At 45.9% G+C, this 15600-nt stretch overlaps 1 protein-coding gene across 8 annotated transcripts in view; it reads left to right on the forward strand.

Moving 5' to 3' along the window:
* Positions 1 to 15600, forward strand: part of LOC141771039 (NLR family CARD domain-containing protein 3-like) — a 17404-nt gene continuing 1804 nt past the window's right edge. The window contains exons 1-13 of one of the 8 annotated variants that reach the window (XM_074640926.1): positions 1 to 132; positions 1349 to 1439; positions 1784 to 1924; positions 2774 to 2896; positions 4784 to 4862; positions 5048 to 5276; positions 5515 to 7312; positions 7418 to 7591; positions 7661 to 7834; positions 8945 to 9118; positions 9358 to 9404; positions 13418 to 13995; positions 14050 to 14070. In XM_074640926.1, coding sequence (XP_074497027.1) covers positions 1381 to 1439; positions 1784 to 1924; positions 2774 to 2896; positions 4784 to 4862; positions 5048 to 5276; positions 5515 to 7312; positions 7418 to 7591; positions 7661 to 7834; positions 8945 to 9118; positions 9358 to 9404; positions 13418 to 13995; positions 14050 to 14055 — 3582 coding nt within the window. In that variant the 5' untranslated portion in view covers positions 1 to 132; positions 1349 to 1380 and the 3' untranslated portion in view covers positions 14056 to 14070. The other 7 variants (XM_074640927.1, XM_074640930.1, XM_074640929.1 and 4 more) reach the window with 7 other exon arrangements.

Genomic DNA, 15600 nt, shown 5'->3' on the forward strand with positions numbered 1-15600 from the left:
CTCACCCTCTCTCTCCCCCCCTCTCTCTCTCTCTCTCTCTCTCTCTCTCTCTGGTGACTTCCTGTTTATTCAGTTTTTTACTTTCACTTTGTCCCGTTGTGTCTCAGATGTTTCCTCCACGTTAAACTTTTGGTAAGTGACCCTTTTCAGTTCTGAATGACTCTCAGCTGATCTCATGTTAGTTTCATCAAACTGTAAAAAGCTGTTTGTGTTGAAGAGTTTAGCTCTGTGCTAACAGTTAGCTGTTAGCCACCGTGTTCAGGATCACCAGCTGCTCTGACTACAGCTAACCATGCTAACCATGCTAACTATGCTAACCATGCTAACAATGCTAACCATGTTAACCATGCTAACAATGCTAACCATGCTAACAATGCTAACTGTGCTAACCATGCTAACATGCTAACAATGCTAACCATGCTAGCCCTGCTAACAATGCTAACAATGCTAACCATGCTAACAATGCTAACCATGCTAACATGCTAACAATGCTAACCATGCTAACCATGCTAACCCTGCTAATCATGCTAATCATGCTAACCATGCTAATCATGCTAACCATGCTAACCATGCTAACAATGCTAACCATGCTAACCATCATGGAGATCAATATATAGTAATCAAATGAGAAGCAGAGAGACAGGACTGAAGGTTCTCTGTTAGTGTGATGACAATAAGTGACACATTAAACATGACTGACTCTCACTGATTATTCATGTTTCAAACTCATGACAGGATGTAAAGCAGTCTAAAGTTCATTCTTTACTGCAGTAAAAGTACAAATACAACACTGTCAAAGTACTTTGTTAGTAAGAGTTAAAGCTCTGCTTTGAAAACGTCACTCAGGTAAAAGTACACAAGTATTATCAGCTAAATGTACTTAAAGGGAGATTTTGATCTCATGATCTGCTATGTAAAGATATTAGTGGAGTGATGGCGTCCTGAGCAGAGAATGAAGGAGGAAGAAGTCATGTGATGGGGGGGGCATTTAGTTCTGGTCTGAGATGCTGGTGCTCTAGTGCGACATCTAGTGGCTCTGAATGTCATCTACAGAACCTTTAACGGATCAGCAGGAACTGAGAGTGTTGTACTATAATACATGATATGAAGACATTATTATTACTGATGCATTCAGGTGTAAACTGCATTTCACTGTTTGAACTGTTTTATAGAATAATTATAATAATAATAATAATAATACATTTATTTATGTAGCAATTTTTTTTATATATATATAAAATATATATATATATATATTATATATATTAGGGCTGTCAATGTATTAAAATAGTGAATGCTGATTAATGTCAGATTGATGACAGGTGTTTTCTCTGTTCTAAATGTCCAGAGTGCATCTCTCCCAGCAGGGTGGACTCTGCTATGGATCAGTGTGAGGAGGGAGTCCCCCCCTCTAAAACCACTCAGAGCAAAACTCAGAGGTGAGATGACCATCTCTAACTGTCCACCATCATTATTCACTCACTGTCACACACTCAACTACTCTATATGGTTATAATATTAACTACTGAATGGTTATAATATTAACTACTAACTACTGAATGTTATAATATTAACTACTGAATGGTTATAATATTAACTACTAACTACTGAATGTTATAATATTAACTACTGAATGGTTATAATATTAACTACTAACTTTATTAGTGAACAGAGTCAACAACTGATTAGTCAACTAATCAACTGAGAGGAGACGGTTTCTTTCTTCAGATGAAGTTTTGATGAACAGGAGAACGTTACTCATCACTGTCTCTGTTTGTGTCAGGATGCAGCGACAGAAACCAGACTCTCCTGGACCAGATCCTGGATCTGAATCTGGACCTGAACCCAGCTGTGTGTCCATGAAGAGTGACCGGTCTATGGGTCGACTTATCAGCTTTAAAGTTGGTCAAGCTGCTGATGGAAGGTAATAATCTAAAAGTGAACTTTGTTATTATCTGACTCTCTCAGAGCTTCATAGTCGAGGTGGGCGATGCTACAGAATGTGTTTTTGATCTGATGCCCAGTGATACCAGAACCAGAACCAGCAGCCAGATGCTGATATGTTTATTATTAATAACAGCTGATGTACTGACATACAGGGGAGAGCCATGAAGTTTCATCTCCACCGAGTCATTTATCAAACATCTCTCTTCATTATTTAATCACATTCATGTTCAAACACACGAGTTCATGTTCAATAACTAAAATGATTATTATATGAATTCTGTGACTAAAGAGTTGATCGTTGTACGACTTCTCATCATCCAGTTTAATCTGGAGGTCAAGAGATGTCATATTTTAAGTTGGTTTTATTGTAGCATATATGCAATAACCTATTATATGTGTGAACAATTTGATTTGATCAATATCTACAAATTTACAACTTGATGGTCACAGAGTAAGTTTTTGTGGCCACGGGCCATCAGGTCCTGGATACTGTTGAACCCTGGATCTGATCTGATCTGATCTGATCTGATCTGATCTGATCTGAATCTGATCTGATCTGATCTGATCTGATCTGATCTGATCTGATCTGATCTGATCTGATCTGATCTGAATCTGATCTGATCTGATCTGATCTGATCTGATCTGATCTGATCTGATCTGAATCTGGTGTCGACTCTCGTCTGAATCCGTTTGTCTCCAACGATGAACATTTGATACAAAGTTAAAAATAACTGAAACCAGAAGTTTTATATTATATTAGTTTTGATATCTGAACAGAATCTGGTCAAAAGGATCTTTTCATGAGTTAGTTGTTTGTTTGTATCAGGATCCAGCAGCAGAGACCAGACTCTCCTGAATCTGGACCTGAACCCAGCTGTGTGTCCATGAAGAGTGACCGGTCTAAAGGTCTTCCTCTCAACTTTAAAGCTGGAGAAGCTGCTGATGGAAGGTAATGATGTTGAATGTTGGGTCCCAACATGGGTATATTCAGGCTTTACACTAGTGAACTGGGCCTTGAGTTCCTTGATAGTAGACTGGACAGCAGATAAATCCCAAAGACTGCAATCAAACATCTGTCCAATGCTCATGACTAGCTTCTCAGAGATAGATTGGGTTGAGTTGCCATCCAGAGCACTAGCGTAGCCAGAAAAACAGCTGTGGGTGTGCATCAGAAAAACTGCATGTGCCACATGTTCCAGATGTGGACTTGGACTGAAATTCAGCCCAGAACTTTGAGATGGAGAGGTCCTTTACGTGAGCGCCCAGAAGGCAGTTTTAACACTAATTCAGTCACCCCAGCTGCCACCTCAGTATATAGCCGATATATGAAAAGTTGTGGCTGGTTGGAAATTCAAAAGAGCAAAACTCTGATGTCCGAGTGCCATTGAATGCAACAAGAGATGATGCTGCCAGCTGCTGGTCCGTTTTCTACCGGCCTTGGCAGCTTCTTGTGCAGCCTCTCCCGGTCCCGGCCGCATGCATCGACTGCTCACGACTGTTTTTCCTGCTAAATGTGTGTGTAGGGTTGCCAACTTCCACTAGTAGAAATAAAGAACGGCTGCAGATGGATAGTGGCGGGTTGTTTAGTTATAGTAACTTGTTTAGTAAGGCTATAACTAAAAATGGATTCTGCTTGTGAGTTTTGGGTGTTCCAGCTGCCTCTCTGGGTGGCACAGGCACACCCTGGCACACCCATGGCTACGTCATTGATCCAGAGAGAAGCAGAATTTAACCACAGATCTGCCGTTATGCAGTACCAGATTAAATCATGATCGAATAACAAGTTTTTTTCAAACCCTGTTAGATCCATCTGCTGTCTCAGCTGCCTTGACCAACTTTGTCACAAGGACAAAAGGACGGCTGTGATGGTGCAACCAGTTGTTATCTCCTTCTTGAAGTGATGCCAGTGTGAAGACATCGTCTGAGAAGTGACTCTCAGGCTGGAGTTGCTGTAGTTAAGAATGAAGTGATCTTTCCAGTAACATAATGTGGGTTGAGGGCAGTTTGTGAGATATGGACCTTTATGCATGCAGTTAGTGTAAGACCCGCTCTACGTCCTGAGCCACAGCTGTAGGCCTTACTGTAAATACATGTCACACTTGTTGCCATTAATATGTTTGTCAGGATCATTGTCCTGTGGTCCATCTTGCTGAGGTGGTCATCCTCCCCCGTCTCAGGCAGCCCTGGGACTATCTGTTAGGTCCGTCTGCAGCTAGCTTGAATTCTTCCTCACTGAATATGCAGGTTGGGCTGATCATCCTTCCTGCCCCTGGTGGCGTCTTCCTGAACTACCAGCTGTCTCTCCAGACATCACCAACCTGTTCTTGGTCATCTCCAAGTCGGTTCCTAGGCATCACTGGCTAAACCAGGCTTGGTGGTTTTGAGATATACCCAACGGTACACTTCATCTCATCAGCAGTGATGTGATCTTTCAACATTGGACACACTCTCCCAGGTGACCCAGCCCACCTTGATCAGACACTATAGATCACTCCCTCTGATCCATCAGCATCTGGATCGTTCAGCAGCCTCTGATGTGATGCTGATGGCTCGATGATGACCAGCCAAGTCTCTACATCCAACATCCACAGTTACACAGCAAGTTTTCCATCCCTGCCTCTGACACAGCTCTAAGATCTCCTGACATTAGGTCCTCTTTCTCTTGTAGGACCCCCCAGTAGGACGCTTTCAGGCCTTAGTAATGTTGGTGTTTTTATACCGCCCACTCTACCTCCTGAATCACAGCTGCCGTCATTCTGCCGTCATCTCAGAACACCTTTAGTTAGCTGCAGATTTAAGTCCTCAAATGTTCTTAAACTTGATGTTTTCTCCACAGAGTTCATCAGGAGAGCTCAGAGAGCCTCGGTGGTCAGTCTGCCCAGCAGCATCAAACAGACCTGGACTCCATATTTATGGTGTGTACATGTACAAGCACACATTTCACTATTAACTACATCAACCACACATTAAATGCTAAACTACCATTCAGGTCCCAACAGTCTCCATGCTGCTCTGTTCAGACCAGCAGGCCTTCAGACTGACAGATGAATCACATGTTGTGTTCTTTAAATTAAATGTTCAGTTTATCTTTCTGTTCCAGCTGCTGGAGGACAACATCGGCACTTTTGTGAAAAATGAGTTGAAGAAGATCCAGAAGGTTCTGAGTCCAGATTACCCAGAATGCTTAGAGAGTCAGAGGGAGGATGAGGAGGTGTTGGACGGTGAGGATGAGGAGCAGAGGAGGAGCAGCAGAGAGGCGTTTCTGAAGATCACACTGAACTTCCTGAGGAGAATGAAGCAGGAGGAGCTGGCTGACTGTCTGCAGAGCAGTAAGAGGATTTTAACAGATTTAACATGATGGAAAGAGGAAATGGAGACAACATGGGAGAAGTTTACATTTAAAACTCTGCTGTTAATATGCTGCACACATCTTCATCAGATCAGAGGCTGTTTGTCCTCCACTGATGAGCTGAATAAAACTGATGGAGGAGGAAAAACTAAATGTTTAGATTCTCTGATCTTCTGTAGGATCCACTCACTGGTTTCATTTCCTGTTTGTTCATTCAGGAACTGTTGCTGCAGTGTGTCGACGTAAACTCAAGTGTAACCTGAAGAAGAAGTTCCAGTGTGTGTTTGAGGGGATCGCTAAAGCAGGAAACCCAACCCTTCTGAATCAGATCTACACAGAGCTCTACATCACAGAGGGAGGGACTGCAGAGGTCAATGATGAACACGAGGTCAGACAGATTGAAACAGCATCCAGGAAACCAGACAGACCAGAAACAACAATCAGACAAGAAGACATCTTTAAAGCCTCACCTGGAAGAGATGAACCAATCAGAACAGTGATGACAAAGGGAGTGGCTGGCATCGGGAAAACAGTCTTAACACAGAAGTTCACTCTGGACTGGGCTGAAGACAAAGCCAACCAGGACATCCAGTTCATATTTCCATTCACTTTCAGAGAGCTGAATGTGCTGAAAGAGAAGAAGTACAGCTTGGTGGAACTTGTTCATCACTTCTTTACTGAAACCAAAGAAGCAGGAATCTGCAGGTTTGAAGAGTTCCCGGTTGTGTTCATCTTTGATGGTCTGGATGAGTGTCGACTTCCTCTGGACTTCCACAACAACAAGATCCTGACTGATGTTACAGAGTCCACCTCAGTGGATGTGCTGCTGACAAACCTCATCAGGGGGAAACTGCTTCCCTCTGCTCGCCTCTGGATAACCACACGACCTGCAGCAGCCAATCAGATCCCTCCTGAGTGTGTTGACATGGTGACAGAGGTCAGAGGGTTCACCGACCCACAGAAGGAGGAGTACTTCAGGAAGAGATCCAGAGATGAGGAGCAGACCAGCAGCATCATCTCCCACATCAAGACATCACGAAGCCTCCACATCATGTGCCACATCCCGGTCTTCTGCTGGATCACTGCTACAGTTCTGGAGGAGGTGTTGAAGACCAGAGAGGGAGGAGAGCTGCCCAAGACCCTGACTGAGATGTACATCCACTTCCTGGTGGTTCAGTCCAAAGTGAAGAACATCAAGTATGATGGAGGAGCTGAGACAGATCCACACTGGAGTCCAGAGAGCAGGAAGATGATCGAGTCTCTGGGAAAACTGGCTTTTGATCAGCTGCAGAAAGGCCACCTGATCTTCTATGAATCCGACCTGACAGAGTGTGGCATCGATATCAGAGCAGCCTCAGTGTACTCAGGAGTGTTCACACAGATCTTTAAAGAGGAGAGAGGACTGTACCAGGACAAGGTGTTCTGCTTCGTCCATCTGAGTGTTCAGGAGTTTCTGGCTGCTCTTCATGTCCATCTGACATTCATCAACTCTGGTGTCAATCTGATGGCACAAGAACAAACAACCTCCTGGTTGTCTGAAGTGTTCGTAGGTAAATCCACACGTTTCTACCAGAGTGCTGTGGACAAGGCCTTACAGAGTCCAAATGGACACCTGGACTTGTTCCTCCGCTTCCTCCTGGGTCTTTCCCTAGGGACCAATCAGACTCTCCTACGAGGTCTGCTGACACAGACAGGAAGTAGCTCAAAAACCAATCAGGAAACAGTCCAGTACATCAAGAAGAAGATCAGTGAGAATCTCTCTGCAGAGAAAAGCATCAATCTGTTCCACTGTCTGAATGAACTGAATGATCGTTCTCTGGTGGAGGAGATCCAACAGTCCCTGAGTTCAGGAAGTCTCTCCACAGATAAACTGTCTCCTGCTCAGTGGTCAGCTCTGGTCTTCATCTTACTGTCATCAGGAGAAGATCTGGACGTGTTTGACCTGAAGAAATACTCTGCTTCAGAGGAGGCTCTTCTGAGGCTGCTGCCAGTGGTCAAAGCCTCCAACAAAGCTCTGTATGTGGACACATAACTATCCACATTAAATGTTGTTTTATTATTCAGAAACAACAACAACCATGGTTTGTAATTGTTTCTTATGTATTGCTGATTCTTCTTCAGACTGAGTTGCTGTAACCTCTCAGAGAGAAGCTGTGAAGCTCTGTCCTCAGTTCTCAGCTCTCAGTCCTCTAGTCTCAGAGACCTGGACCTGAGTAACAACGACCTACAGGATTCAGGAGTGAACCTGCTGTCTGTTGGACTGAAGAGTCCCCACTGTACACTGGAAACTCTCAGGTTGGTGTTCAACTATTTTAAAATGAAGACTCTTTGATCTGTTATTTACTTTTTATTTAATCCTTTTAGGTTAACTGGCTGTAAACTCTCAGAGAGAAGCTGTGAAGCTCTGTCCTCAGTTCTCAGCTCCCAGTCCTCTAGTCTGAGAAACCTGGACCTGAGTAACAACGACCTGCAGGATTCAGGAGTGACGCTGCTGTCTGCTGGACTGAAGAGTCCCCACTGCACACTAGGAACTCTCAGGTTGGTGTTCAAGTATTTGAAAAATAATGACCCTCTGAGCTCTTATTTTCTTAACATTTATTATCGGATGGTCTTTTTATTGAGAGGCTGTACATTGTCAGATAGGAGCTGTGAAGATCTGTCCTCAGTTCTCAGCTCCTAGTCCTCTAGTCTAAGAGGCCTGGACCTGAGTTACAGTGCAAGTTAAATATTGAGGGTTTAAGTCCGTTTTATGATCCTGTATTAAATGTGACCGTAATATCGTACTGAAGGGGATTGCTGACTCAGGAGCTCGTCACCAGTATAGCGTGTTGGTTCACGAGTAGGGCACTGGCGTCCATGGCCATCTTGGCCCATCTATCTGGCCTTGATGCCATTCTGAAAATCGTATGCCCTGCGGCCACAGTGGCCTTGGTGCCCCGCCCCACTGCCCCAGCTGATTTCACCGTTTTCTCCTCCTCCTCTTTCCTGTCGATTCGGTTTTTAGACTCCAGTGTCTTTTGTTGAGATTCTGAATTCTTATTGGGCGACATCAAGTGAAACGCTGCGCACAAAACCAGAAGTGGGTTTGATCTCGAGCCTGGTATTAACCGGTGGAAACTTGTTCCTTCTACCCCCGCCCCCCCACTGTAGCCTAAACTAAACAACTAAAACACAGCCATAAAATCTTCCATCCACGCTGTTCATGAGTGCAGTTTTACCGGCATTAACTTCGTCAGGCTCATTACAACAGTCCAGTACAATGGCTTCATTACTGCTGATGTCACACCAATCAGCATATTGATCTCACCCTCCATCTTACCCTCACTCATCACCAAGACACCAAAATACTGTTCACATGGGGCAGTCACTCACTCCCAACCCTAAAGGACCACTACACCACTTTCTGTTAGCGTGCTATGGCCTCAGTCTTGAAGGTGCCCCAGTGTTCACTGGAGGTCACAGATAAATTCAGCCTTCAGAACATCCTCATCCCCAAGAGACAGAGATGCAATCCTGAAGTCATCAGGACACCACCCACCCCCCGGCTACCTCTATATCGTGTTGCTGACCACAACTCCAAGCAGCCTCCTCCACAACAGAACTAATTTTAATTTAGAGAGTTTACACTGTGTGTTTGTGTGTGTTTAGTCTGTCAGGCTGTCTGATCACAGAGGAAGGCTGTTCTTCTTTGGCCTCAGCTCTGAGCTCCAACCCCTCCCATCTGAGAGAGCTGGACCTGAGCTACAATCATCCAGGAGACTCAGGAGGGAAGCTGCTGTCTGCTGGACTGGAGAATCCACAATGGAGACTGGACACTCTCAGGTATGGACAGACAACAGACTGAACTCTCTCAGGTATGGACAGACAACAGACTGAACTCTCTCAGGTGTGGACAGACAACATACTGGACTCTCTCAGGTATGGACAGATGGACGGACAGAAAGACAACAGCAGCTCTCATACTGTCTCTCTGTCCCTAACGGAGGAACTCTGGTTCATGTTTAATGGAGGATCTGAGTGAAGCTGTATGAAGTTGATTGTGACTGTGTTTCCTCCTGCAGGACGGACCATGGTGGACAGCAGAGACTGAGACCTGGTCTGAGGAAGTGTGAGTGTGTTTTAAGTTTGATTTATTTATTTTATGTCAACAGGCTAGTTTTCAGCTGTTGTCCGTCAGCCTGATGTTAAATTAGTCTTTAAAACACAACAACATGTAAAATTAGAACCAGAGAAAGCAGAACATGAACCGCTGAACAGGATAAAACAGGATAATGTGATCATAGCTCTGTCTTCTACTATGGAGGGATGGAGGACGACCTGAAGAAGTGGCCTCAGATAACCTCCACTAGCATATTTAGCTACGTTATTGACTCCGTTGCTGCAGACGGTGAAGAGATGAACAATCTGAAAAGCTCTGAGGCAGATCAGTACTTCCACAGTAACAAGGTTTAGCTTTTTCCTACACAGATAACCGTACTTAAACTATCTGTAGTCTAATGCTGCCCTGCACTCCGTCTCATAAACTGCCTTACATTATAAACTGTACAGAAAGTAGTTAAAGTAACTGGCTGTCATTAAACCAACGCTACAATGCTGAGTCCTCCCTACACATGACATCATAGCTGATGTCCTCCTGGCTCTGCTGTCAGTCCTTTAAGGACCTGACGTCTCTTCTCCGCTGCTCTTTATAGCCCAACCACAAAGAAGGATACGAGTTTTCCTCCGTTGTCTTTTAGTCCACTAAATGAGATGAGCTCACATAACGAGGGTTTATGGTGGTCTCTTCTAGTTGAGGTTTCTCAGCCACATTCTTCTGGATTCCTCGTCTGTAGGTCGGCGATGGAAAGTGTTCCGTTGGTCACAACAACAATCCCTTTTTGTTTGGGTGCATGTTCAACACACTGTTGTTGAAGCCACAGATTTAGCTCTGTCTGGTTGTTAGTACAGCCGCTAACAGCACAACAAGTACCAGAGCTCCACAAGGACATTTTAGAAAATGCTAATTTAACGTTAGTTATAATAATAATAATAATAATAAATTGGACTTATATAGCGCCTTTCAAGAAACCCAAGGACGCTTTACAAAGAGGGCACACAAAATCATACTGATAAATAAAAACAAAAGGAAAGAAAACAACAAATCAAAACAGGAGCTAAGTCATTAAAGGAGTGATGTGTAGGAAGAGTTAGAGGTCAGAGGTCTTGATGAACAGCTGGTGCTGGAGGGGCTTTTTGAAAGTGTCCAGGGATGAAGCATTTCTGATCTCAGAAGGGAGAGAGTTCCAGAGGGTGGGGGGGCCGCGACGCTGAAGGCTCTCAGCCGGGTTTGGGGGGGGGGGGTGGAGAGCAGACCGGTGTCGGAGGATCGTAGTCTCTGGGATGGAGTGTAGAGGTGGAGAAGGTTGGTTAGGTACTGGGGGGCATGGAGGGATTTGTATGTGAGAAGGAGGAGTTAATAGTTGATGTAGGACTTGATTGAAGATGGATGAGTGTCGGGGTGATGTGCTGCCAGAGCCTAGTGCGGGTCAGAACCCTGGCAGCTGAGTTCTGGACGTACTGGAGCCGGTCCAGGGCTTTGCTGGGTACCCCGGACAGGACTCCATTCCAGTAGTCCAGACGGGAGCTGATGAAGGAGTGGATGAGGGTCTCTGCCACGGAGTTCAAGATCTGTTCAATATAAAGCAGCATTTGCTTTAGAAGGTTAGCCTCTATGGTTAGCCTCTATGGTTAGCCTCTATGGATAGCCTCTATGGTTAGCCTCTATGGATAGCCTCTATGGTTAGCCTCCATGGTTAGCCTCTATGGTTAGCCTCTATGGATAGCCTCTATGGTAAGCCTCTATGGTTAGCCTCTATGGTTAGCCTCTATGGTAAGCCTCTATGGTTAGCCTCTATGGTTAGCCTCTATAGTTAGCCTCTATGGTTAGCCTCTATAGATAGCCCCTATGGTTAGCCTCTATGGATAGCCTCTATGGTGAGCCTCTATGGTTAGCCTCCATGGTTAGCCTCTATGGATAGCCTCTATGGTTAACCAGTATGGATAGCCTCTATGGTTAGCCTCTATGTTTAGCCTCCATGGTTAGCCTCTATGGATAGCCTCTATGGTTAACCTCTATGGTTAGCCTCTATGGTTAGCCTCCATGGTTAGCCTCTATGGTTAGCCTCTATGGATAGCCTCCATGGTTAGCCTCCATGGTTAGCCTCCATGGATAGCCTCTATGGTTAGCCTCTATGGTTAGCCTCTATGGTTAGCCTCTATGGATAGCCTCTATGGTAAGCCTCTATGGTTAGCCTCTATGGTTAGCCTCTATGGTAAGCCTCTATGGTTAGCCTCTATGGTTAGCCTCTATAGTTAGCCTCTATGGTTAGCCTCTATAGATAGCCCCTATGGTTAGCCTCTATGGATAGCCTCTATGGTGAGCCTCTATGGTTAGCCTCCATGGTTAGCCTCTATGGATAGCCTCTATGGTTAACCTCTATGGATAGCCTCTATGGTTAGCCTCTATGGTTAGCCTCCATGGTTAGCCTCTATGGATAGCCTCTATGGTTAACCTCTATGGTTAGCCTCCATGGTTAGCCTCTATGGTTAGCCTCTATGGTTAGCCTCTATGGTTAGCCTCCATGGTTAGCCTCCATGGATAGCCTCCATGGTTAGCCTCTATGGTTAACCTCTATGGTTAGCCTCTATGGATAGCCTCTATGGTTAACCTCTATGGTTAACCTCTATGGTTAGCCTCCATGGATAGCCTCCATGGTTAGCCTCTATGGTTAACCTCTATGGTTAGCCTCTATGGATAGCCTGTATGGTTAGCCTCTATGGATAGCCTCTATGGATAGCCTCTATGGATGGCCTGTATGGTTAACCTCTATGGTTAGCCTCTATGGATAGCCTCTATGGTTAACCTCTATGGTTAACCTCTATGGATAGCCTCTATGGATAGCCTCTATGGATGGCCTGTATGGTTAGCCTCTATGGATAGCCTCTATGGTTAACCTCTATGGTTAACCTCTATGGATAGCCTCTATGGTTAGCCTCTATGGTAAACCTCTATGGATAGCCTCTATGGTTAACCTCCATGGTTAGCCTCCATGTTTAGCCTCTATGGTTAGCCTCTATGTTTAGCCTCTATGGTTAGCCTCTATGGTTAGCCTCCATAGTTAGCCTCTATGGTTAGCCTCCATGGTTAGCCTCTATGGATAGCCTCTATGTTTAGCCTCTATGGATAGCCTCTATGTTTAGCCTCTATGGATAGCCTCTATGGATAGCCTCTATGGATAGCCTCTATGTTTAGCCTCTATGGATAGCCTCTATGGATAGCCTCTATGTTTAGCCTCTATGGTTATTCTCTATGGATAGCCTCTATGTTAGCCTCTATGGTTAGCCTCTATGGTTAGCCTCCATGGTTAGCCTCTATGGTTATTCTCCATGGTTAGCCTCTATGGTTAGCCTCCATGGTTAGCCTCCATGGATAGCCTCTATGGGACTACCTAGCTTACTGCTACTTCCGCTACCTCAGCAGAAGTGAGGTCCATAATCATGTCTTCAGTAACGCCCCGACAATAAGGAGGATAACATGCAGACAATGAATGCAACACAATGTCCAGCAGACATCAGCACAGTCAGTTGAAACATGACAACATAGAATCACATCATGTTACAGAAGTGAAACCCAGCGGAGGCTAGAGGACTGAACATATTCACTCAAGTCAAAGTACAATGACTCTGTGATGTTCAAAGGTGTGAACGTTGTGCTGAATGTGAGCTCTTTGGTGGAGCTAATCAGCGTTTTAGAAAGCAGATGGTTCAGAGCTGCTTTGTGCTGCAGTGGAAGATGATGAGCCAGTTTTATTAGTGAGACTTTATTCAGTACTGGATCATCAGCTGTCGTCCTCGGGTCCACACCGGGACCAACAGCAGAACACCGTCCACATGTTGACTCTCATGTTGAGGAGCTGTTCATGCTGTTACAACTGGATTGTTGAGTTTCTAGTTAAAGGTTGTTAAACGTCATTCACAGTTGAATATCAGATGTCACTTTTCTTTCACTGATTGTCAGTAGAGTTGTTAATAAATCACCAGATGTTGACCTGCAGCTGTATTGTGTCTTCTTCTCTCCATCAGATGTCTGTCAACTGGAACTGGACACAAACACAGTACACAGAAGACTCAAACTGTCTGACAACAGGAAGGTGACATGTGTGATGAAGGAGGATCAGTCATATCCTGATCATCCAGACAGATTCATCTCCCGTCTTCAGCTGCTGTGTAGAACTGGTCTGACTGGTCGCTGCTACTGGGAGGTCAAGTGGAGAGGAAGAGGGGTTTCTATATCAGTGAGTTACAGAGGAATCAGCAGGAGAGGAAACGGAGGAGACTGTGTGTTTGGAGGGAATGATCAGTCCTGGAGTCTGAGGTGCTTTAATGATGGTTACTATGTCTATCACAATAAGAGTAAAACACCCATCTCCTCCTCCTCCTCCTCCTCCTCCTCCTCCTCCTCCTCCTCCTCCTTGTTCTCCTCCTCCTCTGATAGAGTAGCAGTGTATGTGGACTGTCCTGCTGGCACTCTGTCCTTCTACAGAGTCTCCTCTGACACCCTGATCCACCTCCACACCTTCAGCACCACATTCACTGAACCTCTTTATCCTGGGTTTGGGGTCTGGTCTTATGGTTCCTCAGTGTCTCTGTGTCCTCTGCAGGTCTGAGTGTCTCTGTGTCCTCTGCAGGTCTCAGTGTCTCTGTGTCCTCTGCAGGTCTGAGTGTCTCTGTGTCCTCTGCAGGTCTGAGTGTCTCTGTGTCCTCTGCAGGTCTGAGTGTCTCTGTGTCCTCTGCAGGTCTGAGTGTCTCTATGTCCTCTGCAGGTCTGAGTGTCTCTGTGTCCTCTGCAGGTCTGAGTGTCTCTGTGTCCTCTGCAGGTCTGAGTGTCTCTGTGTCCTCTGCAGGTCTCAGTGTCTCTGTGTCCTCTGCAGGTCTGAGTGTCTCTGTGTCCTCTGCAGGTCTGAGTGTCTCTTTGTCCTCTGCAGGTCTCAGTGTCTCTGTGTCCTCTGCAGGTCTGAGTGTCTCTGTGTCCTCTGCAGGTCTCAGTGTCTCTGTGTCCTCTGCAGGTCTGAGTGTCTCTGTGTCCTCTGCAGGTCTGAGTGTCTCTGTGTCCTCTGCAGGTCTGAGTGTCTCTGTGTCCTCTGCAGGTCTGAGTGTCTCTATGTCCTCTGCAGGTCTGAGTGTCTCTGTGTCCTCTGCAGGTCTGAGTGTCTCTGTGTCCTCTGCAGGTCTGAGTGTCTCTGTGTCCTCTGCAGGTCTCAGTGTCTCTGTGTCCTCTGCAGGTCTGAGTGTCTCTGTGTCCTCTGCAGGTCTGAGTGTCTCTTTGTCCTCTGCAGGTCTCAGTGTCTCTGTGTCCTCTGCAGGTCTGAGTGTCTCTGTGTCCTCTGCAGGTCTCAGTGTCTCTGTGTCCTCTGCAGGTCTGAGTGTCTCTGTGTCCTCTGCAGGTCTGAGTGTCTCTGTGTCCTCTGCAGGTCTGAGTGTCTCTGTGTCCTCTGCAGGTCTGAGTGTCTCTATGTCCTCTGCAGGTCTGAGTGTCTCTGTGTCCTCTGCAGGTCTGAGTGTCTCTGTGTCCTCTGCAGGTCTGAGTGTCTCTGTGTCCTCTGCAGGTCTCAGTGTCTCTGTGTCCTCTGCAGGTCTGAGTGTCTCTGTGTCCTCTGCAGGTCTGAGTGTCTCTTTGTCCTCTGCAGGTCTCAGTGTCTCTGTGTCCTCTGCAGGTCTGAGTGTCTCTGTGTCCTCTGCAGGTCTCAGTGTCTCTGTGTCCTCTGCAGGTCTGAGTGTCTCTGTGTCCTCTGCAGGTCTGAGTGTCTCTGTGTCCTCTGCAGGTCTGAGTGTCTCTGTGTCCTCTGCAGGTCTCAGTGTCTCTGTGTCCTCTGCAGGTCTGAGTGTCTCTGTGTCCTCTGCAGGTCTGAGTGTCTCTTTGTCCTCTGCAGGTCTGAGTGTCTCTTTGTCCTCTGCAGGTCTGAGTGTCTCTGTGTCCTCTGCAGGTCTCAGTGTCTCTGTGTCCTCTGCAGGTCTGAGTGTCTCTGTGTCCTCTGCAGGTCTGAGTGTCTCTGTGTCCTCTGCAGGTCTGAGTGTCTCTGTGTCCTCTGCAGGTCTGAGTGTCTCTGTGTCCTCTGCAGGTCTGAGTGTCTCTGTGTCCTCTGCAGGTCTGAGTGTCTCTGTGTCCTCTGTAGGTCTGAGTGTCTCTGTGTCCTCTGCAGGTCTCAGTGTCTCTGTGTCCTCTGCAGGTCTCAGTGTCTCTGTGTCCTCTGCAGGTCTCAGTGTCT

The sequence above is a fragment of the Sebastes fasciatus genome, chromosome 7, assembly GCF_043250625.1.
Source record: "Sebastes fasciatus isolate fSebFas1 chromosome 7, fSebFas1.pri, whole genome shotgun sequence".
Classification (NCBI taxonomy): Eukaryota; Metazoa; Chordata; class Actinopteri; order Perciformes; family Sebastidae; genus Sebastes; species Sebastes fasciatus.